Genomic DNA, 27,586 nt, shown 5'->3' on the forward strand with positions numbered 1-27,586 from the left:
TTGCAGTCCAAGGGACCCTCAAGAGTCTTTTCCAACACCACAGTTCAAAAGTTTCAATTCTTTGGCACTCAGCTTTCTTTATGGTCCAACTCTCACATCTGTACATGACTACTGGAAAAACCATAGCTTTGACTAGACAGACCTTTGTTGGTAAAGTAACATCTCTGTGTTTTAATACGCTGTCTAGGTAGGTTATAGCTTTTCTTCCAAAGAGCAAGCGTCTTTTAATTTCACAGCTGCAGTCACCACCTGCAGTGATTTTGGAGCTCCCCAAAAGAAAGTCTCTCACTGTTTTCATTGTTTCCCCATCTATTTGCCATGAAGTGATGGGACTGGATGCCATGTTCTATACAGTAGTACATATACATTCAACCCAAGTCCTGATTTATTCCTCACTTGCCACCCTTTCCCCTTTGTAAGCATAGTGTTTTCAATGCCTGTAAGTCTGTCTCTATTTTATAAGCACGTCCGTCTGCATCGTCTTTAAAGCACTAGGTTGCACGTGTGAGCGCTGTGGCACTTGTCTGCCTGCTGCGTCACTGGCGTGACACTCACCGGCTCCGTCTATGTTGCTCCAAGTGGCATTATTTCATTCATTCTTTTCCTAAAAAAATTTTTAATGACTTCCGCATATTTTTATTTTTTGGCTGCTCCACATGGCATGTGAGATCTTAGTATCTCAACCAGGGATCAAACCCATACCCCCTGCAGTGGAAGCCAGGAGTCTTAACCACAAGGGCCAGCAGGGAAGTCACCATTTGCTCTTTTTTATGGTCGAGTAATATCCCACTGTGTATATGGACCACATCATCTTTACCACTCCTCTGTGGATGGACATTTAGGGCACCTCCATGTCTTGGCTACTGTGAATAGTGTTACAATGAATACCACAGTGCACGTATATTTTCCAATTATGCTTTTCTCCAGGTATATGCAGGATTGCTGCGTCAAATGGTACTTCTATTTTTAGGTTTTTAAGGAACCTTCATACGGTTCTCCATTGTAGCTGCATCCGTTTACATTCCCACCAGCAATATAGGAGGGTTTCCTTCTCTCCACACCTTCTCCAGCATTTTGGCAAGTTATAAGCAGAAAACAAATCAAGGTGAAGGAAGAGGCTGCAACCGGGGTCCTCACAGTCATCTGTGACAAGGAGGTTTTTCTGGAAGTAGTACTTAAGCTGACAGTCAGAAGCCAGCTGAGCAAAACCCACATGGAGCCTCCAGCCTGAGGAGGGAGCTTGTGGGAAGTGTGCTCGGTGGAGCTGTGAGTGTGGCATGCGGGGGAGAAGGAAGGACTGGGCCCAGGCCCCCGGGCATGGGCGGTGGGCACCCTAGAGAGCTGGGGTCTTTCTCTGAGCGCCATGGAGAGCCGAAGGCAGGGCAGCACCATGACTTCTCTGGCTTTAAAAGACCCTTCTGCCCGGATATGGTGCGTCAGCAGCACGGGAGGGTCACTGCCGGCTCTGAGGACACAGGAGGCGGCTGCTCACCAGGGTGGGGACAACTCAGGCAGAGAGCAGAGTCAAGTCCCGCCAGCGAGCGGTCCTTCCGGGGACGAGGGGAGGAGGAGTCCCTTGGTAACTGCTGTCCGGCCGCTGAGGGCCAGGTCGGGGGACAGTCAGCCAGCACAAAGCTCTGCCAGGGCTGAGATGAACAGAAAGTGGGGGCTGGAGGGGCAACATGCACAGGGCAGTCTGGAAGGAAACCTTCCGCTGTTGCGAAGTCCAAGCGGGACAAGGCACAGAGAGCGACTGGGGCCTGCATGGTGGCACTCGCAGAAGCAACGCAGGTCATCTCGCTGAGCTGCCAACCTCCTCTCTGCAGGCTTCCGCAGGCACCACTTACTGGATTCTGAACATCTACTTATTCTCTGCCACTGAATTAGAGTACATCTCCCTACTCTCTGTCTTTTTAAAAATGCACTCCTCCCAAGACAAGGACAGCTAAATTTTCTAAAAAACTTAGGGAAAGAAGACAACTGATGACTTTCCCCCACTTCCAGTCTCTTATGAGGGTATGAAACTAAGAGGTCATGACTAGATGGTCAAGAATTTGGTTTTCAGGACAAATCCATCAAACCGTCTTTGCAGGAAATCAACCTAATTTATTACCACTGGAAAACTGTACCGTAAAAGCCTGTGTTCCTCATTCATACCTGAAGGGCAACCTTGGGGCAGGGACCCCTCTCCTGCTGCAAAAGGAAATGACTGAATGGAATTGCTCCATGGAGGTTGCTGCAGGCTCGTCCGCCATAAGGAGCCCGGGGGCCTGAGAAGGACTCGCGTGCCGTGTGGATGTGCTGCAAAGGGGACACTGTCGAGCCTTACCTCGGCTCCTGACGTGGACGGGAGTCTCCACAGCCCCGTCGCAGGGGACGCGTCCTGTGGGCGCAGCAGATGCAGCCGCAGCTTGCCAAACAGGATCTGCAACAGAGGCAATGTTCCGTGGCGAGCGTCCCAGCCCTCAGAGGACCTGCACGCCACCACCACAGAGGCCAGCAGCCGGCCAAAGAGGATACCTGATCAGGTGCTCCCAAATGCGTGGGTCCTGACTCGGTCCTGCTCTTGGATTTAGGGGTCTTGAAGTGATGAATCTCAGCGTGAGAGAACACGAGCCACCCACGTACTTTTCAGACAGCCACATACAATAATGCTCGTAAAATCAGAATAAATCTCCCTTTAACCCCTGAATAGGAAGCATGTTCTATCAAAGAACCGAAATTCAGCTTTACCTCTCGAAGCTGATGATTACTTGTGATAAGAAACCGTTCTCCTGCAACAAAATGGGCTTCTTGCTCCAGTTCCTTGAGACGAGACTATGAAAGCAACAAACACGAGCTTACTAACAGTGTTCACAATTTAAGATGATTTAATTTGCGCACCAAATAATTCTCAACAAAAGACCTTGTAAGAACAAAAAAATAATTTATAATTTACCGAAATGAGAGATTACAAAATACAAATGTTGACTCATGATGGAATACTCAGCTCATAGAATCAGTCTCCTAAGTGAAGTGGATCCAAGGAGACAAACTGAAAGAAGTAAAAATAGTAAACACTTCACCAAAGAGAAGGAGGGAAAGAAGGATTCTCCAGCAGCATTCTGACCAGCGACGGGATCCAGCATCACCCCGTAACCTCGAGACTCGCCTAGGATCCCGAGGCAGGAGACGCAGGTCCACACTGCACGGCGACCTCTGTGACTGCGAGGCAGGACCCTCCCTCCCAACAGAGGCAGCAGCTCTGACAACCACGCAGACTGGCACTCAGTCCAGTCGAGGGGCAGGGGCGCAGCAGGCCCACAGCAAAGACAAAGGCACCTTATGAAGCAGCTGATAGCCACACTGCTGAGCACAGCAGCAGGACGTGCTGAATTCACGAGCCCCTCAGCTCCCCTCTTTGTGGTCAGAAGAAACGTAGAAAGACAGAGAGGTTGGCAGAATGAGTAGAGACGCACGGCCCACCTGCGTGCCGTCTGCAAGAGGCTCCTTTTAGAGATGCAAACAGGCTGCAGTGGGAAGGGCAGAAACAGATACTCCATTCAGACAGTAATGCAGGCAGAGCAAAGGTGGCTGCATTACTATCAGACAAAGCAGACGTAAATGAAAGCTGGTGCTAAGAGACAAAGGGTGATGTGCTATTCTTGATGCAGCAAGAAGACGTAACAGTATAAGCATCTACATTAACAGGTCCGTAGACCATTAAAATATACAAAGAAAAACTAACAGAACTGCAGGGAGAGATGGACAGTAGTTCTACAGTAACGGTTGGAGATTTGAATACCCCACTCACAGTAATGATTAGAACAACCACAACATAGCCCCATGGACTGCATCTCCATGGAATTCTCCAGGCAAGAAGACTGGAGTGGGCGGCCATTCCCTTCTCCAGGCTATCTCCCTGACCTAGGGAAAGAACGCAGGTCTCCTGCATTGCAGGCAGATTCTTTACCACTGAGCCACCTGGGAAACCCGTAAGTAAGGAAATAGAGAACTTAAACAACAATAAAAAGAGCTACATCTAACAGACAGCACATAACACTCTACCCAACAATAACATCCACATGGGATATTCTCAAGTGAGTATCGGATATTTTCCAAGATAGAATATATTTTAAGCCACTGAGTCTCAAGAGATTTTAAAAGATTTATATCATAGAAAATATGATATGACCACAGGAAGTTGAAGTTACAAATCAATAACAAAAGGAAAAATAAAAATTCACAAAATTGTATAAATTAAACAACACATTTTTAAATAAGCAAAAGATCAAATAGGAAATAAAAAGCAAATTTACAAATTAGTTAGACATGAATGAAAACAAAGCCACAACATACTGCATATGGGATGCAGTGAAAGCAGTGCTAAGGAGGAAATTTACAGCCATAAATGCTTATATTAAAAAACAAGAAAGCCTTGAACTCAATAACCTCACTTCACAAATGAAGGAACTAGAAAAAAGAGCAGACTAAACCCAAAGACAGCAGAGGAAGGAAACAATAAATATGAAGCTGAGTTAAATGAAATATAGAATATAAAAACAATAAAGAAAACCAGTGAAACCAAGATTTGATTCTTTAAAAAGATCAAAAAAATCGACAAACCTTTAGCTAGCTGGACTGAGAAAACAGAGAAGGCTCAAACTACAAAAATCAGAAATTTAGGTGAAAATATTACTACCAATTTTACAGAAATAAACAGGATTATCAGAGAGCACTATGAACAACTGTACACCAGCAGACTGGATAAATTAGATTAAACAAATTCGTAGAAACACAAAACCTGCCAAGACTAAATCACGGAGAAATAGAAAAACAGAATAGACTATAGCTAGTAAGGAGCGGAAATCAAATAAAAAATCTTCCAACAAACAAAGCCCTGGATGCAATGGCTTCAGTGATAAATTCTACCAAACACTTATAGAAGACCTAATCCAATCCTTCTCAAAATTTTCCCCCAAAATTGAAGAGAAGGCAGCATTTCCCAGCTCACTTTGAGGCCAGCAATTATCCTGATACCAAAGCCAGACAAACACACACAAGGAGACTGCAGAGCAACGCCCTTTATACACAGTGATACAAAGCTCCTCCACAACTACCAGCAAGCAGAATTCAGCAGTGTACTGGAAGGTTATACACCATGACCAAGTGGAATTTATTCCTGGAATGCAAGGATGGTTCAACGTATGAAAATTGATCAATATAATACGCCACACCAACAGAATGGATGGCGGGGCGGGGGGTTACATGATCATTTAAAAAAATGCCAAAAAAAGCATTTGAGAATATGATACAAACTTTTTTGATAAAAAACGTTTTATGATTTAAAAAAAAAAAACACTCAGAAAGCTAGGAATGGAACAAGACTATCTCAATATAGTAAGTCAAAGATTAAAAGCTCACAGCAAGCATCATTTTCGGTGGTGAAGGACTGAGAGCTTCCCTGAGATCAGGAAAAAGGCAAGGATGCTTGCTCTCACCACTTCTATTCAACATGGTGTAGAAATTCTAGCCAGGGCAATTAGGCAAGAAAAAGAAAGAAAAGGCACCCAAATTGGAAAGGAAGAAGTAAAATTGTCCTTGCTTGCAGATGACATGATTTTATATGCAGAAAAATCCTAAAGATTCTACCAAAAAAAATGGTTAGAACTTTCTGAACACAGCAAAACAGCAGGATATAACATCAACACACAAACATCAGTTTCATTTCTACACACAATATGAAATGGAAATTACAAAAACAATTCCATTCGCCACAGTATCAAAAAGAGTAAAATACTTAGGAATTAACTTGACAAGGAGAAACACTTACACAACGGGAGCCACAGCAGGTTGTGGTTGTTCAATCGCTCAGTCGTGTCTGGCTCTTTGCGACCCCATGCACTGCAGCCCCACCAGGCTCCTCTGCCCACGGGATTTCCCAGGCAAGAGTACTGTAGCCATTTCCTTCTCCAGGGAATATTCCCCACCCAGGGATTAAACCCATATCTCCTGCACTGGCAGGCAGATCCTTCACCACTGAGCCCACCAAAGAAGCCCACAAAACATTGCTGAAAGAAATTCAAAATGACATAAATAAATGGAAACACATCTCATGCTCTTGGGTTGGAAGACAATATATTAAGAGGTCAATACTAGTCAAAGTGATCTACAGATTCAATGCAACCCCTACCAAAATTCTAAAGACAGTTTTTTCAGAAATAGAAAAATCCACCCTAAAATTTATATGGAGTCTTAAGGAACAGCAAGTAGCCAAAATAATCTTGACAAAGAAGAACAAAATTGCATGACCCACACTTCCTGCTTTCAAAACTTACTACATGGTTACAGTAATAAAAATCGTGGTATTGCCATAAACAGGCCTGTGCCTCAGTGGTAAAGAATCAGCGTGCAATGTAGAAGATGTAGGAAATGCGGATTTGATCCCTGGGTCAAGAAGATGCCCTGGAGAAGGAAATGGCAACCCACTCCAGTATTCTTGCCAGGAAAAAATCCATGGACAGAGGAGCCTGGTGGGCTACAGTTTGTCAGGTTGCAGAGTCAGACACAATTGAGCATGCTTTCCATTTTCCATGGGCATAAAGTAAACATACAAACCAAACATACTCATAAAATAGTGAGCCCAGAAATAAACCCTTGCAGTTCAGTTCAGTTCAGTTGCTTAGTCGTGTCCGACTCTTTGAGACTCCATGAATCGCAGCACGCCAGGCCTCCCTGTCCATCACCAACTCCCGGAGTTCACTCAAAGTCCTGTCCATCGAGTCGGTGATGCCATCCAGCCATCTCATCCTCTGTTGTCCCCTTCTCCTCCTGCCCTCAATCCCTCCCAGCATCAGAGTCCTTTCCAATGAGTCAACTCTTCGCATGAGGTAGCCAAAGTATTGGAGTTTCAGCTTTAGCATCAGTCCTTCCAATGAACACCCAGAACTGATCTCCTTTAGGATTGACTGGTTGGATCTCCTTGCAGTCCAAGGGACTCTCAAGAGTCTTCTCCAACACCACAGTTCAAAAGCATCAATTCTTTGGCGCTCAGCTTTCTTCATAGTCCAACTCTCACATCCATACATGACCACTGGAAAAACCATAGCCTTGACTAGACGGACTTTTGTTGGCAAAGTAATGTCTCTGCTTTTCAATATGCTATCTAGGTTGGTCATAACTTTCCTTCCAAGGAGTAAGTGTCTTTTAATTTCCTGGCAGCAATCACCATCTGCGGTGATTTTGGAGCCCCAAAAAATAAAGTCTGCCACTGTTTCCACTGTTTCACCATCTATTTCCCATGAAGTGATGGGACAAGATGCCATGATCTCAGTTTTCTGAATGTTGAGCTTTAAGCCAACTTTTTCACTCTCCCCTTTCACTTTCATCAAGAGGCTTTTTAGTTCCTCTTCACTTTCTACCATAAGGGTGGTGTCATCTGCATATCTGAGGTTATTGATATTTCTCTTGGCAATCTTGATTCCAGGTTGTGCTTCTTCCAGCCCAGCATTTCTCATGATGTACTCTGCATATAAGTTACATAAGCAGGGTGACAATATACAGCCTTGATGTACTCCTTTTCCTATTTGGAACCAGTCTGTTGTTCCATGTCCAATTCTAACTGTTGCTCTTGACCTGCATATAGGTTTCTCAAGAGGCAGGTCAGGTGGTCTGGTACTCCCATCTCTTTCAGAATTTTCCACAGTTTATTGTGATCCACACAGTCAAAGGCTTTGGCATAGTCAATAAAGCAGAAATAGATGTTTTTCTGGAACTCTCTTGCTTTTCCCATAATCCAGCAGATGTTGGCAATTTGATCTCTGGTTCCTCTGACTTTTCTAAAACCAGCTTGAACATCTGGAAGTTCACAGTTCATGTATTGCTGAAGCCTGGCTTGGAGAACTTTGAGCATTTCTTTACTAGCGTGTGAAATGAGTGCAATTGTGCAGTAGTTTGAGCATTCTTTGGCATTGCCTTTCTTTGGGATTGGAATGAAAATTGACCTTTTCCAGTCCTGTGGCCACTGCTGAGTTTTCCAAATTTGCTGGCATATTGAGCACAGCACTTTCACAGCATCATCTTTCAGGATTTGAAATAGCTCAACTGGAATTCCATCACCTCCACTAGCTTTGTTCGTAGTGATGCTTTCTAAGGCCCACTTGACTTCACATTCCAGGATGTCTGGCTCTAGGTGAATGATCACACCATCGTGATTATCTGGGTCGTGAAGATCTGTTTTGTACAGTTCTTCTGTGTATTCTTGCCACCTCTTCTTAATATCTTCTTCTTCTGTTAGGTCCATACCCTTTCTGTCCTTTATCGAGCCCATGATAAAGGACATGAAATGTCCCCTTGGTATCTCTAACTTTTTTGAGGAGATCTCTAGTCTTTCCCATTCTGTTGTTTTCCTCTATTTCTTTGCATTGATTGCTGAGGAAGGCTTTCTTATCTCTCCTTGCTACTCTTTGGAACTCCACATTCAGATGCTTATATCTTTCCTTTTCTCCTTTGCTTTTCGTATGAACAGGCAAAATGATAGGATACTGAAAGAGGAACTCCCCAAGTCGGTAGGTGTTCAATATGCTACTGGAGATCAGTGGAGAAATAACTCCAGAAAGAATGAAGGTATGGAGCCAAAGCAAAAACAATACCCAGTTGTGGATGTGACTGGTGATACAAACAAGGTCCAATGCTGTAAAGAGCAATACTGCATAGGAACCTGGAATGTTAGGTCCATGAATCAAGGCAAATTGGAAGTGGGCAAACAAGAAATGGCAAGAGTGAATGTCGACATTCTAGGAATCAGCGAACTGAAATGGACTGGAATGGGTGAATTTAACTCAGATGACCATTATATCTACTACTGCGGGCAGGAATCCCTCAGAAGAAATGGAGTAGCCATCACGGTCAACAAAAGAGTCTGAAATGCAGTACTTGGATGCAATCTCAAAAATGACAATGATCTCTGTCTGTTTCCAAGGCAAACCATTCAATATCACAGTAATCCAAGTCTATGCCTCAACCAGTAATGCTGAAGAAGCTGAAGTTGAATGGTTGTATGAAGACCTACAAGACCTTTTAGAACTAACACCCAAAAAAGATGTCCTTTTCATTATAGGGGACTGGAATGCAAAAGTAGGAAGTCAAGAAACACCTGGAGTAACAGGTAAATTTGGCCTTGGAATACGGAATGAAGCAGGGTAAAGACTAATAGAGTTTTGCCAAGAGAACACACTGGTCATAGCAAACACCCTCTTCCAACAACACAAGAGAAGACTCTACACATGGACATCACTAGATGGTCAACACTGAAATCAGTTGATTATATTCTTTGCAGCCAAAGATGGAGAAGCTCTATACAGTCAGCAAAAACAAGACCAGGAGCTGACTGTCGCTCAGATCACGAACTCCTTATTGCCAAATTCAGACTTAAATTGAAGAAAGTAGGGAAAACCACTAGACCATTCAGGTATGACCTAAATCAAATCCCTTATGATTATACAGTGGAAGTGAGAAATAGATTTAAGGGACTAGATCTGACAGATAGAGTGCCTGATGAACTATGGACGGAGGTTCGTGACATTGTACAGGAGACAGAGATCAAGCCCATCCCCATGGAAAAGAAATGCAATAAACCCTTGCATATATGGTCAAATGATTTTGATAAGGTGCTAAGACAATTCAGTGGAGACAGAACAGTCTTTTCAATAAATGGTGCTGGGAAAACTGGGTATCCACATGCATAAAAATGAAGCTGGATCCTTACTTAACATCATACATAAAAATTAACTCAAAATTGGTCAAGGACCTAAAGGTAAGACCTAAAATAATAAAATTCTAAGAACTCTAAGAAGAAAGCCAGACAAAAGTCTAACAGCATTGGATTTGGCAAGGATCACTTAGATATGGCACCAAAGGAACAGGTAACAAAAGAAAGATATTTTAAATTAGATTTTATGACAATTAAAAATTTTGTGCATCAGAAGACAGTACTGGGGTGGGAGGTGGGACGGAGGTTCAGGAGGGAGGGGACATGTGTATACCTGTGGCTGTTTCACATTGATGCATGGCAGAAACCAACACAACATCATAAAGCACTGATCCTCCAATTAAAAATAAATAAAAAAATAATGATAGGTAGAAGTGTATAACTTAAAAAAAAGTATCAACAGAGTAAAAAGGCAATCCATATAATGGGAGGAAAATATATGAAAATCATGTTGATACGGGATTAATATCCAAAATATATACAGAACTCCAAAAACTAAACAATAAGAAAAAAATCCGATCCCAAAATGGACATAGACCTTGAATAGATATTATTTCTCAAAGAAGATGTACAAATGGCCAATAAGCACATTAGAAGATTTTAAGCATCACTAATCATTGGTGAAATGCAAACCGAAACTACAACGAGATGCCACCTCACACCCGTTAGGATGGCTACTGTCAAAAAAAAAAAACCCAGAAAACAGTAACTGCTGGCGAGGATGTAGAAAACTGCAACCTTTATGCACTGTTTGTCAGAACATAAAATGGTACAGGGGCTTTGGAAAAAACATGGTGGTTCCTCGAAGAATTAAAAACACAATTACCATAAGATCGAGCAATTCACTTCTGGGCATATATTCAAAAGAACTGAAAGCAGGATCTTAAAGAGGTATTTGTGTACCTATTCTCTTAGCACGTATTTACAATAGCTAATCATAGTAAGTTGCTTCCATTTTCCACTGGCATAAAGACAGACATAGAATATGGAAGCCACCTAGGGTGCATGCATCAACAGATGAATAGATAATAAAAGTGAGGCATGCACATACAATGGAGTATTATTCAGCCTCAAAAAGGAAGGACATTCTGCAACATGCTACCGCACGGATGAACCCTGAGCACACGACACTACGTGAAATGAGCCGTCACTAAGAGCAGCAGCGCTACGACTCCACTCACGTGATCACTGGGACTCCGCAAAGTCACAGAGAGACAAAGAGCAGTGACGGGCGCCAGAGCTGGGAGCGGGGAGAACCGCAAGCAACTGTTTACTAGCTGTGGGTTTTAGTTTTACAAGACGAAGAGTTATGGAGATGGAAGCTGGTGATGGTTGCAGAACAAGATGAACAATTCCTACCATCACACTCTGTAGTTACAGAGCTTCCCTGGTGGCTCAGATGGTAAAGAATCTGCCTGCCATGCAAGAAATCTGGGTTCGATTCCTGGGTTGGGAAGATCCCCCTGAAGAAGGGAAATGGTTACTCGCTCTAATATTCTTGCCTGGAGAATTTCATGGACAGAGGAGCCTGGGGGACTATATAGCCCATGGGGTTGCAAAGAGTTGGACACGACTGAGTGACTAACACTTCACTTCTGCAGTTATAATCAGTTTGGATGGTAAGTTTTATGTTAAGGGTATTTTATCACAATAAATTTTAAAAGATGAGCGTTATTCATTGTATGCTATTTCCTTCTCAATTAAAAAAGTGAGTAAAGAGAAAAAAAATCAGTTCCAGGTTTATAAACCTAAGTGCAAAGGCTAATGAAAATAACTTCAAACATAATGGAAGAGAGACTTCACGAACTCGACAAAAGGAAAGATTCCTTAAACAGGATGCAAAAAGCACTAACCATAAAGAAAAAGACTGATAAAATTAAAAATTAAGGACGGCTATTGATCAAAAGACATTAAGAGAGTAAAACGGTAAGACATAGAGGACCAAGGTGTACAGAACAGGCTTGTAACCAGAATATATTGAGATGTTCTATAAATCAGAAAGTGGAAGACAGAACCCTCAATATTAAAATGGGTAAAAATTTTGAGCAGATCCCTTACCAAGGAGAAACTCCAAACAGCCAACAATGAAATAAAAGCTAGTCACCCTCCCCAGTAATCTGGACACCAGGAACCAACATCATAACGAGATACCACTGCATCTTCACTCAGAGTCCGGGGACCCGTGCCGGGGAGGAAGTGCAGGACGGGCCCTCATGTGCACGTCACGCAGCTGTGGCTTTAGAAAGCAATTCAGTGTCGTCTGACGAAGCTGCGCCAGCAGCTCACCGCGCCTCGGACCCGGGGACCATGTGCCCACGGGCCCAGGAGACCTGCTCAGGGACACAGCATGGCCTGTGATGCCAGACACAACCCTGCTGCCATCACACTGGGGTGGAGCGTGCAGTGGAGCACTAAGAGCCAAGGGGCATGGGGAGAGAGGCCAGACACGCCAGCTAAAGGGGCACGGACCGAAGCTGAGACCAGGGGAGAGAGGCCAGACACGCCGGCTAAAGGGCACGGACCGAAGCTGAGACAAGGGGAGAGAGGCCAGACACGCCAGCTAAAGGGCACGGACCGAAGCTGAGACAAGGGGAGAGAGGCCAGACACGCCAGCTAAAGGGGCACGGACCGAAGCTGAGACCAGGGGAGAGAGGCCAGACACGCCGGCTAAAGGGCACGGACCGGAAGCTGAGACCAGGGGAGAGAGGCCAGACACGCTGGCTAACCTACAGCTCCTTCTGAGAGAAAGCAACTGTACTATCAAGCTTTTAAATGGAAAGCTGTAAAGGATGTGGACAGTGGAAGTCCTGCCAAGTCAGGAAGGGGGGTCCGACAGGGAAGGGCCAGCAGGGCTTCCGGATGTTCTCAGCTTTGACCTGGGTGATGGTCATCCCAGAGTTTCCTTTAAAATATTAACTTTAAAACAACTTAAGTGGAACCCTTAATGCATCTTTTTCAGGCATCTTTATGCATCCCTCTATTTTTCACAGTTAGAAAACTTTGCTTTTGCTTTTTTAAAGTATCCAAGAAACCCATGACCTGCCCTCACCCACTCAAGGGGCGATGCCCTCTAAACCAGCACACGTCCACATGGGGCGGGCACCAGATGTGGTCTTGCTTCAACTCTTTCCAAGTGTGATATCCCCTGCAGGAGTCAGATGGGGCGACAGTGCCCCAGGCTGGGCCGAGTGAGGAAGAAAAGGCCAGTTACGTGGGCCCCCCGGGAGCCGCCCACCAGGCAGGGGAGGGCCAGCACCCGTGGGCAGCCTGACGGACGTGCTCACCCCAAGAAGCGCTGACATCCGTTCCATCTCCTCCTTGTTCACCCGAATGCGGTGGCTTTCCATCACTGTGATTCAAACACCAAAGCAGATACCATTTGTACAGCATTAGCGAGTCATTTCTGAGAAAGACTGAAGGGCCAGGAGCAAGCCTCCCTCCCCGACGCAGACCACGAGGACAGTGCAGGCTCAGCAGCGTCCCCCAGGGTCGGCACTGGAGCCCAGCGGTGGTGGTGGTGGCGTGGGGATACCGTGGGTGGGGAGGTGGCCCAGCCGCTTGGCTCCAGCGCTGTGTGCAAGGCTCTGCTCTCCCAGGTGCCCAGCAGGACAGAGTGGGCCAGGGGCTCAGAGCAAGGACAGCGGGGAGCCTGGAATAGCCCTTCCAGGGGCTTCTCACGAAGTGTGAAGGTCCAGCACTCCAGGACAGGACAGCTGCTGACATGCGAAACTTCCAAATAGGCCCCTCCCCGCTGCTGTTCTCGGGGGCGCAGGAGTCAGGAGGGCCCTTGCCCCTCAGCCGGGGCACCTGCAGAACAGGCAGCTCAGAGGGGCTCCCCGAAGTCAGAGTCCTTCTAGACCAGGAGGTGACGCGCGCCACATCCTGTGGTCACAGAGGACAAAGGGGAAGCTAAGGGTTTGCTGCTCTTTGGCGCCCATATGATGCACTGCCCACCCCAAACTAAGTCACCAGAAAACAGGCGTCCCGGACAGAACAGAGAACTCTGGAAAGAGCACTGCATCACCTTCATGGTAGCTTACCTGCCAAAATCGGTATCAGAGGGAGCTCCAAAGTCCAGAAGAGCTGCCATAAACCACAAACCTGTTTTAGGGGAAGAAATGACATCGTCTTACTTTGAAACTGTTACTTCTGCCCGCATTTGCTGCACAGCCCGCTTAATCTCACTGAGCAGCTCCTCTGGGTTATGTGGTTAAAACTCCTATTTCTGTCAAGTATCCTATCTTATGATTAATATTAATACCAAGCCCAAACGGAAATATTCAGAAATATCTGGTAGGACAGGTTCCACTCCCACTTTCCTTTCATCTTTCTCATTTTTAAGCGTGATTTAGGTATTTGTGGTTTAAGTCTCCCACTTTAATTTCAGAACAGGAGGAAGGGCTGAAGCCCTCTGGGCCACATCAGCTGGGCTCCTTCTCTGCTGTCAAGCTGGCTTTGCCCATTTGCGGGCAGGAGGAGAGGGAAGCGGCGTCCCCTGCACCAGCTCACAGGGCACTGCCGGCCCCCGTCCTCGGCCTGCGGCCACTGCAGGACACTGCCTTCCCAGGGTCCGGGTAAAAGCCTGCACGTCAATGCCGGGGTGGAGAAGCTCCCAGCCAGTGCCTGTCTGCTCAGGCCCCTCTGTCCCGTGCTGGCCCCCAATTCCTGCCCTTGCTGTGGAACCTGGTCCCTTTATTCAACCTTTCTTGACTAGTCCTTCAAATGACCTCTGCTTCCCAATGAGACTCCAAGTGGAGCTGAAATGAACACTTAGCTTTTACGTTAACTGCAGCGTTGGAAATGTTCCAACTGAATGGAAATCTTTTTTAAAAACAATGTTACAATTGTTGTCAACCTACAGAGGACATTTAAAAAGTCAGGTCTCATCATCTGGACAGTCCTCCAGTGAGTGACACCCAGGTTCCCGTCTCCTGCCCTAGGGGACATGCCTCCTGTGGGTCTGGACAAAGGCCAGCCCCTAGGCAGTGAAGCTACCACGAAAACGCCTTGCCTGCAGCTGGGAGCAGAGGTGCATCGTCAGTCTGTGGAGCACCCTCAGTTTCGCACGGACAGTCTGATTCTTCAAAAGAGCAAAAGAATGAACAGTTAGGAACATTTGGGAGTGACACTTGTCACGCTCTAGGAAGCCACAGCTTTTCCACACAGACTGCACCCTGGTGCTGTCACCCATCACCCCAAGAAGAGCAGCCCCACGCCACGGAATATTCTTGGGCAAGCTCAAGATCCCTACTGCTTTCTTACTTTCCCTCCACCCCCACTGCCCTCATTTTACAGGAAGTGAGCCACAGAGAAGCTAAGCAGCCGGGGCAAAGACCGCGCAGTGGGAGGGACAACAGGACTGGGTCTCCTGGTCTCGGCCTCCACACTCACCACCTACCCTTGCCCCAGACACACACAGAGCCGCTGGGAGGTGCACCAACCAGAGTCCCAGCAAGGGTGGGGGGAGCCTCAGCCCTGACACGCAGTCTTATAGCCACTCACTCCCAGAGGCCTGGGGTCCTCACTGTACCCCTCACTCTGCCACATGGCCCAGGGACTCTGGGTGCCCAGACGCAGCGTCAGAGACCCCTGCCCACAACGCACCCTGCAGTGGTCGTGCAGCCGCCGGGTCTGGCTCTCCCGGAGCCACGGGCACATCCATGTCCATCTTGGCTGTGCCCAGCACATGGCCGGCCTGCTGCCTGAACATGCTGCCTGCTGCACAGCGCTGAGCTGCGTGGCCTCCCCAGGACCAGCTCAGGCCCCGTGGCGGTGTTCAGGGCCCGGCAGCTCAGCCGGCTGCACCTGCTCTCCCCCAGCGGTCGTCATCTTTCCCTCCCGTGCGGTCTCGCTGCTGCCCCACGGGACCCACACTGAGTCCTCAGTTTCCATGCTCTCCTGCTCCTGCATCTCACACTGCGTCCCTGGGCCCTGCAGAGCAGAGGGCCCCTCCCCACCCCACTCTCACCATGTGCTCCCATGACAGACACGTCGCTGGACAAGCACGAGTCCTTCCCAGGCTGCCTCCTTTCTGCCGAGTGTGGATGAGGCCTTGGGCAGAGCCTCTCGGGGGAACCGTAAGCCGGGGCACTCAGGGCGCCTGAGCCACGTGGCCGGGCCTCCCTGACTTCTGTATTTAAGCCACTCCCACCTGTGTGTACCAGGAAAAGCGCCCCTTTAGAGTCAGAAATGCAGCCTGAACTCTGCCTCGACTTGACCTTGGGCGAGGTGCAGACATGAGCCCTGTGCACCAGAGTCCTCCTCTGTGAATGGGGCTGACCACACACCGGCGGACCACTCTTTCCTCCCGCTACAGTACCCCAGCCTCTCTGGGGAAGTGCCGCCCAGCAGCATGGACCTTGGAGGACTGCTCATCTCCACGCCCTGCTGCCCTGCCAAGGGGCAAACATGTGACACAACGATGGAACGGAGACTCTGAGCGCTAAAACTGTGAATCTTGGACAAAAGTCACGCATGGAGGAAAGGTCATGGTTCACTGCTGGCCCCGGGTCCGTGGGCTTCTGCTGCCTCGGTCCTCAGAGCCACCTGGTTGCTGTCTTCCCAAAGCTTGCTCTGCCTTTCCTCTGAGTCTCAGCTGCCCCACATTCCTCTGACAAATTCCTTTTAGACTAAGGGAGGGTGAGGGTCTCTGTTTCCAATCCCAAGCCTCTATCTGACACAGATCCCCGACTCCACCCCCTGAGCAGGCCTGTAGGATCAAATGCCCCAAATAACAGTCCCGAGCTCAGCCCTGCATGCAGGGCAGGCTCACACTGCCTCCTGCTTGGCCTTCCAGCCCTGCTCTGAACTGTGCTTGTTAACTGACAGCCAGGGAGCCTGGACAGAGTGGCTGAGGACATGGGCGCTGCTCCGGCTTGGCTGCCTTCTGGCCCTGTGGTGCAGCACATCAGGTCTCCCTCGCCCCAGGCTCTGGGCAGGGTTCCAGGGCTGCACACACCCTTGCTTCTGCAGACAATGGTTCCCAACAAGAGAGAGGGGCCTGGAGAGACAGACCTGAGCAGCCTCTATGACTCTCCCCACAGGGACCGAGGAGCGGCCACCCGAGGCCTCCACCACGGGGGCCAAGCCTCCAGAACAAAGGATTTATCAACAAGCAGCTGTCCACTCACAGAGCAGGTGACCCTCTACACCAAGGACGCATTTAGGAGAATCAGGCCATGAATGGCGTCTCCCAGGGACAGCTGCACAAAGGGAGAGGAGTCATCCGTCCTCATTCAGTATCCTCTACCAGAAGGCATTTCTGCCAAACAAGTAAACGTGGATGTGGGCAGTGTTCTTTTCACTACTGGGCTGTCCATGAAGTAGAAAAAGTTCTTAGAGGAAAATTAGGGTTGTATTGCGGAGAAGGCAATGGCACCCCACTCCAGTACTCTTGCCTGGAAAATCCCATGGACGGAGAAGCCTGGTAAGCTGCAGTCCATGGGGTCACTAAGAGTCAGACATGACTTAGCGACTTCACTTTCACTTTTCACTTTCATGCACTGGAGAAGGAAACGGCAACCCACTCCAGTGTTCTTGCCTGGAAAATCCCAGGGACGGGGGAGCCTGGTGGGCCGCTGTCTATGGGGTCGCACAGAGTCAGACATGACTGAAGTGACTTAGCAGCAGTACCAGGGTTGTATTGAGGTCCATAAACCTTTTCTTAAAACAACTCACCACAGTCTTTCTTGAGGAATTTCCATGCGTGCTGTTGACTGTAAGTGTGGTGGGGTTTCCCAGGTACTTTGCCACTAAATCTTCAAAAGAGAGTGCGGCATCACTAGGATCTATCAGCCACGCAGCGATTCTGGGATCCAGCCCTACAAAGCCAGCAACTGCAGAGAGAGAAGTCTGTCAGTCATTCTATGGAAAATAAGTACTTTGCCCTGCCATGGAACAATGGACTGACTCAGAATTGGGAAAGCAGTATGACAAGGCTGCATACTGTCACCCTGCCTATTTAACTTACATGCAGAGTACATGCAGGCTGGATGAAGCACAAGCTGGAATCAAGACTGCTGGGAGAAATATCAATAACCTCAGATATGCAGATGATACCACCCTTATGGCAGACAGTGAAGAGGAACTAAAGAGCCTCTTGATGAAAGTGAAAGAAGAGAGTGAAAAAGTTGGCTTAAAACTCAACGTTCAAAAATGAAGATTATGGAATCCAGTCCCATCACTTTATGGCAAATAGATGGGGAAACACTGGAAACAGAGAGAGATTTTATGGGCTCCAAAATCACTGCAGGTGGTGACTGCAGCCAGGGAAATTTTAAAAAAGATGCTCGCTCCTTGGAAGAAAAGCTATGACAAACCTAGACAGTGCATTAAAAAGCAGAGACGTAACTTTGCCAACAAAGCTATAGTTTTCCCGTAGTCATGTATGGATGTGAGAGCTGGACCTTAAAGAAGGCTGAGCACTGAAGAATTGATGCTTTTGAACTGTGGTGTTGGAGAATACTCTTTGGAAACCCTTGGACAGCAAGATCAAACCAGTCAATCCTAAAATAAATCAACCCTGAATATTTATTGGAAGGACTGATGCTGAAGCTGAAGCTCCAATACTTTGGCCACCTGATGCAAAGAGTCAACTCATTGGAAAAGACTCTGATGCTGGGAAGATTGAAGGCAGGAGGAGAAGGGGATAGCAGAGGATGAGACGGTTGGATGGCATCACTGACTCGATGGACATGAGTCTGAGCAAGCTCCGGGAGATGGTGATGGACAGGGAAGCCTGGCTTCCTGTGCTTCAGTCCATGGGCCTGCAAAGAGTCAGATACAACTGAGCAACTGGACAGCAATAACAAGGCTCGCATTAACAGCTACAGTCCTACCATCTCCTCCTTCACAGAGCTAAGCAACAAGTGACGCTCTGTCACTCCTGAAGAAGGCTGAGCCTTTGCTAAGAGTGGTCTCCACCAGCCAGGTCCCACACAGCCGGTCTCCATGGGGAATCCATCCCAAACTAACTCTCAATGAAGCTAAAAGAGACGGCAGTCGGAAGCCTCAGCCCCGCCCTTGCCATCTTGCCTCACTTTTCTCCCTGCTCTGGAGCCTCTCTCTGCCCCGTGCGCCTCTCTTTTCAACCATGCGTCTCCCCACTTTCACTCGTCCCAAGTCTCCCCTCCTCCACCCAGCTGCGGGGCAGCCTCCCTGACCCGGCACTGGGGTGTCAGTTTCCCGAGTCTCGAGAGAGAAGGAGGAGGCGTGGGGTGATCTGGGAGGAGCCCTGCAGTGCTGCACATGACGTGTGCAAAGACACTCAGGGCAAGGCCGCTTCACCCCTCACCTCGTAGTCTTCTTGTCTGAAAACTGGGAGAAAAGATTACCAGAAGTAGCCGTGGGACACATATGAATATGCACTTTTTAAATTTTTATTTTGTTTTTTGGCCGCGCCATGCTGCATGTGGGATCTTAGTTCCCTGACCACAGATCAAACCCACACCCCTGTGTTGGAAGCTTGGAGTCTTAAAAAGTAGACCACCAGAGAAGTCCTGAAGGTACTTCTTTAAAAAAAAAAAAAAAGTGATACTTGCCTAATATATTTTAGTACCAGAGTATTTTGGACCTGGAGCCAGAGTAATAAAAGGATGAGGGGACTGATAAATTAAGAGACAAGTCTGGCAATCCTGAGTGACTGCTCTCTGAAGTTGCTATAACATTTTGAAGTGTGCTTCACCATGACAAAGAGTTGGTCTTTAAATAAAACTGTAGTCTTAGATCACATCACACTAAGCATTATATTTTCTGGCATATTTAAATCACAGTAGTCTAAGAGATTTATATTTACCCAAGCAGCCAGTATCGTCGCTATTTTTCTGATAGCCGGGAAGTCACCTGTGTTGACAGATTTGGAACTCTGGGGGACAGGAAGTCGGCCAGCACTCTGCCTGCCTGCCGCCATCAGCCGTCAGGACTTTATATAACCGTGTCTGCCAACACTGACCCAGCCACACGATTTCATTCCGTCTCCCTTTCAAAGCTTTAGTATTCCAAAAGTAAGGGTTCTTATCAACAAATGCTTTTGAAAAACCCTGGGGAAGGTCTGCAGCACTGGAATGGTCTGGGGACTGTTTCCTACAAACTCTTGTAACTAATAAAGTGAAGCTATCAGGACAAGCCCCACACCAGGGAGTGAAGCTATCAGGACAAGCCCCACACCAGGGAGTGAAGGTATCAGGACAAGCCCCACACCAGGGAGTGAAGCTATCAGGACAAGCCCCACACCAGGGAGTGAAGGTATCAGGACAAGCCCCACACCAGGGAGTGAAGGTATCAGGACAAGCCCCACACCAGGGAGTGAAGCTATCAGGACAAGCCCCACACCAGGGAGTGAAGCTATCAGGACAAGCCCCACACCAGGGAGTGAAGGTATCAGGACAAGCCCCACACCAGGGAGTGAAGCTATCAGGACAAGCCCCACACCAGGGAGTGAAGCTATCAGGACAAGCCCCACACCAGGGAGTGAAGCTATCAGGACAAGCCCCACACCAGGGAGTGAAGCTATCAGGACAAGCCCCACACCAGGGGAATGTCAGGTACTGGAAAAGAAATGCCAACAACGCAGATGGTGAATGAGCTAAGAAAAATTAAGAAAATGATAGAAGTTATGGTGGTAAAGAACCTGCCTGCTAGTGCCGGAGACATAAGAGACACAGGTTTGACCCCTTGGTTGAGAAGATCCCCTGGAGGTAGGCATGGCATTCCACTTCAGTATTTGTGCCTGGAGAACCCCACAAACAGAGGAGCCTGGAGGGCTACAGTCCGAAGAGTCAGACATGATTTAAGTGACTTAGCATGACAATGAAGAACTCAGTTAGAAATACTTAAGAGATTAGGTGACTTAGTAAAAGAAAAACTTGATAAATAGACAAAAGAATTCAGGAAAGCAAAGTAAAACCAAAAAACCATTTCTGAAATAAAAACTAAACTGGTAATCAGTTCAGTTCAGTCTCTCAGTTGTGTCTGACTCTTTGCGACCCCATGGACTGCAGCATGCCAGGCTTCCCTGTCCATCACCAACTCCTGGAGCTTACTCAGACTCATGTCCATCGAGTTGGTGATGCCATCCAACCATCTCATACTCTGTCGTTTCCTTTTCCTCCCACCTTCAATCTTTCTGATCATCGGGGTTTTTTCCAAGGAGTCCATTCTTCACATCAGGTGGCCAAAGTATTGGAGCTTCAGCTTCAGCATCAGTCCTTCCAATGAATATTCAGGACTGATTTCCTTCAGGATTGACTGGTTTGATTTTACTGTCCAAGGGACTCTCAAGAGTCTTCTCCAACACCATGTTCAAAAGCGTCAATTCTTCCGTGCGTAGCTTTCTTTATGGTCCAACTCTCACATCCATACATGACTACTGGAAAAACCACAGCTTTGACTAGATGGACTTTTGTCAGAAAAGTAGTGTATGTCTCTGCTTTTTAATGTGCTGTCTAGGTTGATCGTAGCTTTTCTTCCAAGGAGCAAGTGTCTTTTAATTTCATGGCTGCAGTCACCATCCGCAGTGATTCTGGAGCCCCCAAAAATAAAGGCTCTCACTGTTTTCACTGTTTTCCCATCTATTTCCCATGAAGTGATGGGACCAAGATGCCATGATCTTCGTTTTTTAAATGTTGAGTTTTAAGCCAGCATTTTCACTCTCCTCTCAACTTCATTAAGAGGCTCTTTAGTTCCTCTTTGCTTTCTGCCATAAGGGTTATGTCATCATCTGCATATCTGAGGTTATTGATATTTCTTCCAGAAATCTTGATTCCAGCTTGAACTTCATCCAGTCTGGCATTTCAGATAATGTACTCTGCATATAAGTTAAACAAGCAGGGTGACAATATACAGCCTTGATGTACTCCTTTCCCAACCTGGAACCAGTCTGTTGTTCCATGTCCAGTTCTAACAACTGTTGCTTCTTGACCTGCACACAGGTTTCTCAGGAGGCAGGTAAGGAAGGTGGTGTGGTATTCCCATATTTTTCAGAATTTTCCACAGTTTGTTGTGATCCACACAGTCAAAGGCTTTGGCATAGTCAATAGAGCAGAAGTAGATGTTTTTCTGGAACTTTCTTCCTTTTTCTATGATCCAACAGATGTTGGCAATTTGATCTCTGGTTCCTCTGCCTTCTCCAAATCCAGCTCAAACATCTGGAAGTTCTAGGTTCACGTACTATTGAAACCTTGCTTGGAGAATTTTGAGCATTACTTTGGTAGTGTGTAAGATGAATGCAATTGTGCAGTAGTCTGAACATTCTTTGGCATTGCCCTTCTTTGGGATTAAAATGAAAACTGACCTTTTCCAGTCTCGTGGCCACTGCTGAATTTTTGAGATTTGCTGGCATATTGAGTGCAGCACTTTCACAGCATCATCTTTCAGGATTTGCAATAGCTCAACTGGAATTCCATCACCTCCACTAGCTTTGTTCGTAGTGATGCTTCCTAAGGCCCACTTGACTTCACACTCCAGGATGTTTGGTTCTAGGTGAGTGATCACACCAGTGTGGTTATCTGGGTCATGAAGATCTTTTTTGAATACTTCTTCTGTGTATTCTTGCCACCTCTTCTTAGTATCTTCTGCTTCTGTTAGGTCCATACTATTTCTGTCCTTTATCGAGCCCATCTTTGCATGAAATGTTCCCTTGGTATCTCTAATTTTCTTGAAGAGATCTCTAGTCTTTCCCATTCTATTGTTTTCCTCTATTTCTTTGCATTGATCGCTGAGGAAGGCTTTCTTATCTCTCCTTGCTGTTCTTTGGAACTCTGCATTCAGATGAATATATCTTTCCTTTTCTCCTTTGCCTTTCACTTCTTTTCTCAGCTGTTTGTAAGGCCTCTTCAGACAACCATTTTGCCTTGTTGCATTTCTTTTTCTTGGGGTTGGTTTTGTTCACTGCCTCCTGTACAATGTTACAAACCTCCGTCCATAGCTCTTCAGACACTCTGTCAGATCTAATCCCTTGAGTCTATTTGTCGCTTCCTCTGTATAATTCTAAGGGATTTGATTTAGGTCATACCTGAGTGGTCTAGTGGTATTTCCTACTTTCTTCAATATAAGCCTGAATTTGGCAGTACGGAATTCATGATCTGACCCACAGTCAGCTCCCGGTCTTGTTTTTGCTGACTATAGAGCTTCTCCATCTTTGACTGCAAAGAATATAATCAATCTGATTTCAATATTGACCATCTGGTGATGTCCATGTGTAGAGTTGTCTCTTATGTTGTTGGAACATACTGCTATGACCAGTGTGTTCTCTTGGCAAAACTGTTAGTCCTGCCTCATTTTATACTCCAAGGCCAAACTTGCCTGTTACTCCAGGTATCTCTTGACTTCCCACTTTTGCATTCCAGTCCCCTATGATGAAAAGGATATGTTTTTTGGGTGTTAGTTGTAGAAGGTCTTGTAGGTTATCATAGACCTGTTCAACTTCAGCGTCTTCAGCATTAGTGGCTGGGGCACAGACTTGGATCACTGTGATATTAAATGGTTTGCCTTGGAAACGAACCAACATCACTGTGTCATTTCTGAGATTGTACCCAGGTACTGCGTTTCAGACTCTCCTCATAGTCAACAAGAAACTGTCAATATACAAAAGTAAGTAAGTGCAATAGATAATGCCTTAAGTATGTTTAAAAATAAGATGAAAAAAAGGAAATGCTTTTAAACTAAAAAATGAAGAGATTGAAAATGGATTCTAATGTGACAAGTATGAAAGATAGAGAAGATTCAACCTATGAAATCACAAAAACAATTCAAATACCACAAAAAAGGTAAACAACCGAGCATTACAACCAGGTCTCATGCATTTCCTGACAGAAGGACACGATACCGCTCAGAGCTAGGATCGAGACTAGGAAGCAGGCTTGCACTCCCAAACTCTAGCCCTAATCTGATCAGGCCCCTGGGTCTCAGTACAGAAGAAACAGACAAGAGAGAACATGTTAAAAGACAAGAAAGAGAAATCCCATAGGATGAAACCCTGGTCTGTCAACAATGACATGTCGGGAGCCGCGTTAGGCATTAGTGACAAAATGCAGGCACGGCCCCAGCCCCCTCTCTTTGTCCCGCAGGCATGGACCCGGGATGAAGGAGTTAGGCTTTGTGATTCTGACTTGTTTCCTTTCCTCGGCTGAGTTGACTGAAAAGGAATATTAAGGTGCTTATTGTTCTTGAGAGGAGCATGAGAAGGCGCAAAGCCTTCTGCAGCTGTGCTCAGAAAATAATTCATAAAGTTAGTCATTGACATTTGTTCAAGGACTTTTACAAAAGAGTGTTCCAGGATGAGCACATAGGCTGCAGCTTGAGGACATGGGAGGGATTGTTATCTGAAGCCTATTTGTGAGGAAAATGTTTATGGCAAAGGAGTTTACTGAATTTAGGGCTTAGAAATAATTAAAATAGTTAGATGTTGAAAATTTAAGGAATGTTGTAATGTTAGCATATTTTACTACACCTTATAGAGGTTAGGAATTTTAGAGGTACTATAGCTAGAAGCCTTATTAGGAGATAGTGAGCTCAGGATGTTAGGGGCAAACAGGATTTAGAAAGATAAGAAATAAACTGAGGAATGTAGCATGAGTTACAATGTAATCACAAGTTAACTATAGGACACATAAGAGGGAGTAGATAATAGATGGTAAAGCTGATTTCCAGAGAACCGCTGAAGCAGGAACTCTGTTTGAAGAGCAACAATGATTTATGGAGATAATAAATCTGGGTGAGGGGAAACTGAAAATGTCAAACTTCTGACCTACTGCTTTCCTAAAAGTACAAAAGAAAATCTTGAACTGAAATAAACAGGCAGTCCAAGAAAACTGAGAGGCTGTCTCGTTTCTCGCCGACACCGCTCACCGCTTCAGGTTGAATCTCTGGCTGCTGGAGCTGGACTCTGGCAATGACAAAATAATGGCAAGAAAAGACACAGAAGGAGAGAAGACGCAAGAAAACTGGGGAGACACATCACACCCAGCCCGAGTGTAGGGCCACCCGGACCCGTGTTTGGATCCCGATTCAATCAAACTGCAAGAAACAAAAACAAGCAAAGCTATTTAAAGACAACTGGGCAAGTACAAACGTTGCCTGGATAGCTAATGATACGAACAGATTATGGCTGTTTTAGGGAGAGATGATGAGCAAGCCATCTGAAAACTGAAATCCTCATATTTTATTCATCTGATTGAAACATTACAGATCAGTAATACGATGCTTGGGACGTGCTACAAAATAACCCAGGGGACAGAGGTTTGGAACTAGTGGGGAACAAAGACTGGACAGAGTTGACAGCTGTTGGAACTGGGCCAAGTGTTGTCTGTTGTGTCCCCCCACACGCCTGCCGTTCTCTGCAGATGCAGCTGCGTGTCCACAAACTCCCAGCAGTGAGCGCAGACCCTGCAGCTCAAGCCTCAGCTCCACGGATGGCCCCACCTCCGGCACCAGCCCCCAGCCCCGGGCCTGCTGTGCCTCCCACCACGAAGCTGGAAGCCAGGGGAGGTTCCCACGCGCCCTCCACAGGGCCCACCCTTTGCTGTAAGCACCCTGTGTACTCACACTTCTTTATTAGGAAGCCTACAGCCCAGGAACAGCCAGGCGGCAGAGTGCACAGGGCACGGCACGGCGGGCACAGAACCACACCCAGTCCAACTGTGCCCCCTCCCAGCGCCCAGGCTGCTCACCTGGGAATCCCACCATGAGGGCATTTTATGCAGGCTTCATTACCTCAGTGTGGCTGACTAAGTCACTGGTCTCCAGCCCCTCTGCCCTTCCTGGAGGTGGCGGGTCACACTGACAGCTCCGGGCCTCAGTAGAGCCTCCTCTTTCTGCTGACCACTCCCGCCCTGAAGCCCTGCTGCCTGCAGCCCCCAGTGCTCATTAGCACATGGAGGACACTCAGCACCCTGGAGATGGCTTGGGTTTTGGGAGCTGAGAGCCATGAACCAGGGATAAACACCAAACATATCTTACTGTATCACAGGTACTTTATATTGTCTTGGGAATTTTGTACAATAAAAACTTTTTTTTTCCCAATGCCTTGTGTGCATGCTAAGTTGCTTCCAACTCTTTGTGACCCCATGGACTGTAGCCACCAGGCTCCTCTGTGCATGGGATTTCCCAGGCAAGAATACTGGAGTGGGTTGCCATTCCCTTCTGCAGGGGATCTTCCTGATCCAGGGATCAAGCCTGCATCTCTTACGTCTCCTGCATGGGTAGATGGGCTCTTTACCACTAGAGCCATCTTACTATAAATATTTTCAAACATTCAGACAGTTTGAAAAGGACTGCACAGTGAATACTCGTGTATCCACTACCCAGACTCTGCAATGAACATTCTTTCTGTATTTGCTTTATTACATGTCTGTCTATCTAGTAAAAAAAAAAAAAAAAAGGTTTCTAAAATTCTTTTTAATAATGTTAAATAAACGGAGAAGGCAATGGCACCCCACTCCAGTACTCTTGCTTGGAAAATCCCATGGACGGAGGAGTCTGGTAGGCTGCAGTCCATGGGGTCTCGAAGAGTCGTACACGACCGCACAACTTCACTTCCACTTTTCACTTTCACGCATTGGAGAAGGAAATGGCAACCCACTCCAGTGTTCTTGCCTGGAGAATCCCAGGGACGGGGGAGCCTGGTGGGCTGCCATCTATGGGGTCGCACAGAGTCGGACACGACTGAAGCGACTTAGCAGCAGCATCAGCAGCAGCACTCTGGCTTTAGTTTAATTCTTAGGGAGTTTACAGCTGTTTGTGGTGACAATAAATTCATCTACCAAGCCACATGTTACTTCTTCCCTATTTTAAACACAAAAGTAATACATACTTGAAAAAACTCTAATCATGTAAAACACAGAGGGGAAGTGCCTCTGCGCTCAGGGCATGTGGCTGGCTGCGTGGGTAGTGCTGAGCAGCTGTGACTCCCCCCGCCTCTGAGTTGTGCAACACGGCAGTCCTCACCGTGCTCCCATCCCCAGGAGGAATCGCTGTGGGACAGTTATGTCGGTGGGAGATGATAAATCTGAAACGTACCACACTTCCAACTTCCATCGTCACCGAACAACTGCAGCGCTGTTCTCACAAAGTCCTTTGCGTTAAAACAAATGACGGGGCGTTTACGTCTCAGTACTTCACGCAGCACGTTCCTAGAAGACGAAGAGACATTCACAGATTGACAGACCGATTTGAAACTCATCTTGGAAAACTTCCAAAGACATTCCACTAACAGCTGTCACGTGTGAAGTATTATGGGCAGACATTCTTCTGCAAGCTTTCCACAGATTAACTCAAATCCTAGGAGGTGTGCAGGGAAAATCAAAATGGGTTGGTCTTGCTCAGTCCCCAGAACAGAGCCAGGAGGCCCCTGAGAAAGTGGGACTCAGGGGCGACGCAGCCTGGATGGAATCTGACCTTTCGACCTGGTGACAACATCCAGAATGTCTGCCAGAACCTGAGGCCCCCGTCCATCTTTCAGACCTCTACCCTGAAACAGTTTGTGATTCCTTAAGGACAAACGTTTTCTGGGTTGTATTAGAGGCTGTCACAGTTCTTGCCAGCCAACTTTAAAAAAAAATTTTATTTTATTTGTTTTTGGTTTTGCTGGGTCTTGGCTGTGATGCACCGGCTCCTCACGGCAGCGGCTTCTCTTGCTGCAGAGCACGGACTGGGCGTGTGGGCCACAGCAGCTACGATGCGTGGGCTCTAGAGCTAGGGTTCAGTAGTTGGGGCACACGGGCTTAGCTGTTCCGAGGCATGTGGGATCTTCCTGGACCACGGCTCGAACTGGTGTCCCTGCACAGGCAGGCAGACTCCTAACCACTGGGCTACCAGGAGAGTCCTCGCCAGGCAACTTTTAAC

At 46.9% G+C, this 27,586-nt stretch overlaps 1 protein-coding gene across 8 annotated transcripts in view; it reads right to left on the reverse strand.

Moving 5' to 3' along the window:
* The window catches only part of POLN (DNA polymerase nu), a 151,473-nt gene that overhangs the window by 87,167 nt on the left and 36,720 nt on the right, over window positions 1-27,586 (reverse strand). For 7 of the 8 annotated variants that reach the window (XR_015165065.1, XM_086404510.1, XM_086404516.1 and 4 more), the window contains 7 exons: window positions 26,762-26,874; window positions 17,426-17,583; window positions 14,760-14,828; window positions 13,789-13,849; window positions 13,033-13,097; window positions 2,734-2,817; window positions 2,330-2,425 (listed from right to left, as the gene is read on the reverse strand). Coding sequence is in view for 7 of the 8 variants with exons in the window: in XM_086404510.1 (XP_086260636.1) it covers window positions 2,330-2,425; window positions 2,734-2,817; window positions 13,033-13,097; window positions 13,789-13,849; window positions 14,760-14,828; window positions 17,426-17,583; window positions 26,762-26,874 (646 nt within the window). In the remaining variant the exon portion in view is untranslated. Of the gene's footprint in view, window positions 1-2,329; window positions 2,426-2,733; window positions 2,818-13,032; window positions 13,098-13,280; window positions 13,556-13,788; window positions 13,850-14,759; window positions 14,829-17,425; window positions 17,584-26,761; window positions 26,875-27,586 lie in introns of those variants that run through there. The other variant, XM_086404517.1, reaches the window with a different exon arrangement.

This window comes from Bos grunniens, chromosome 6 (assembly GCF_055505025.1).
Source record: "Bos grunniens cultivar Pamir isolate PY7600 chromosome 6, Bosgru_T2T1.0, whole genome shotgun sequence".
In the NCBI taxonomy this organism is placed as follows: domain Eukaryota; kingdom Metazoa; phylum Chordata; class Mammalia; order Artiodactyla; family Bovidae; genus Bos; species Bos grunniens.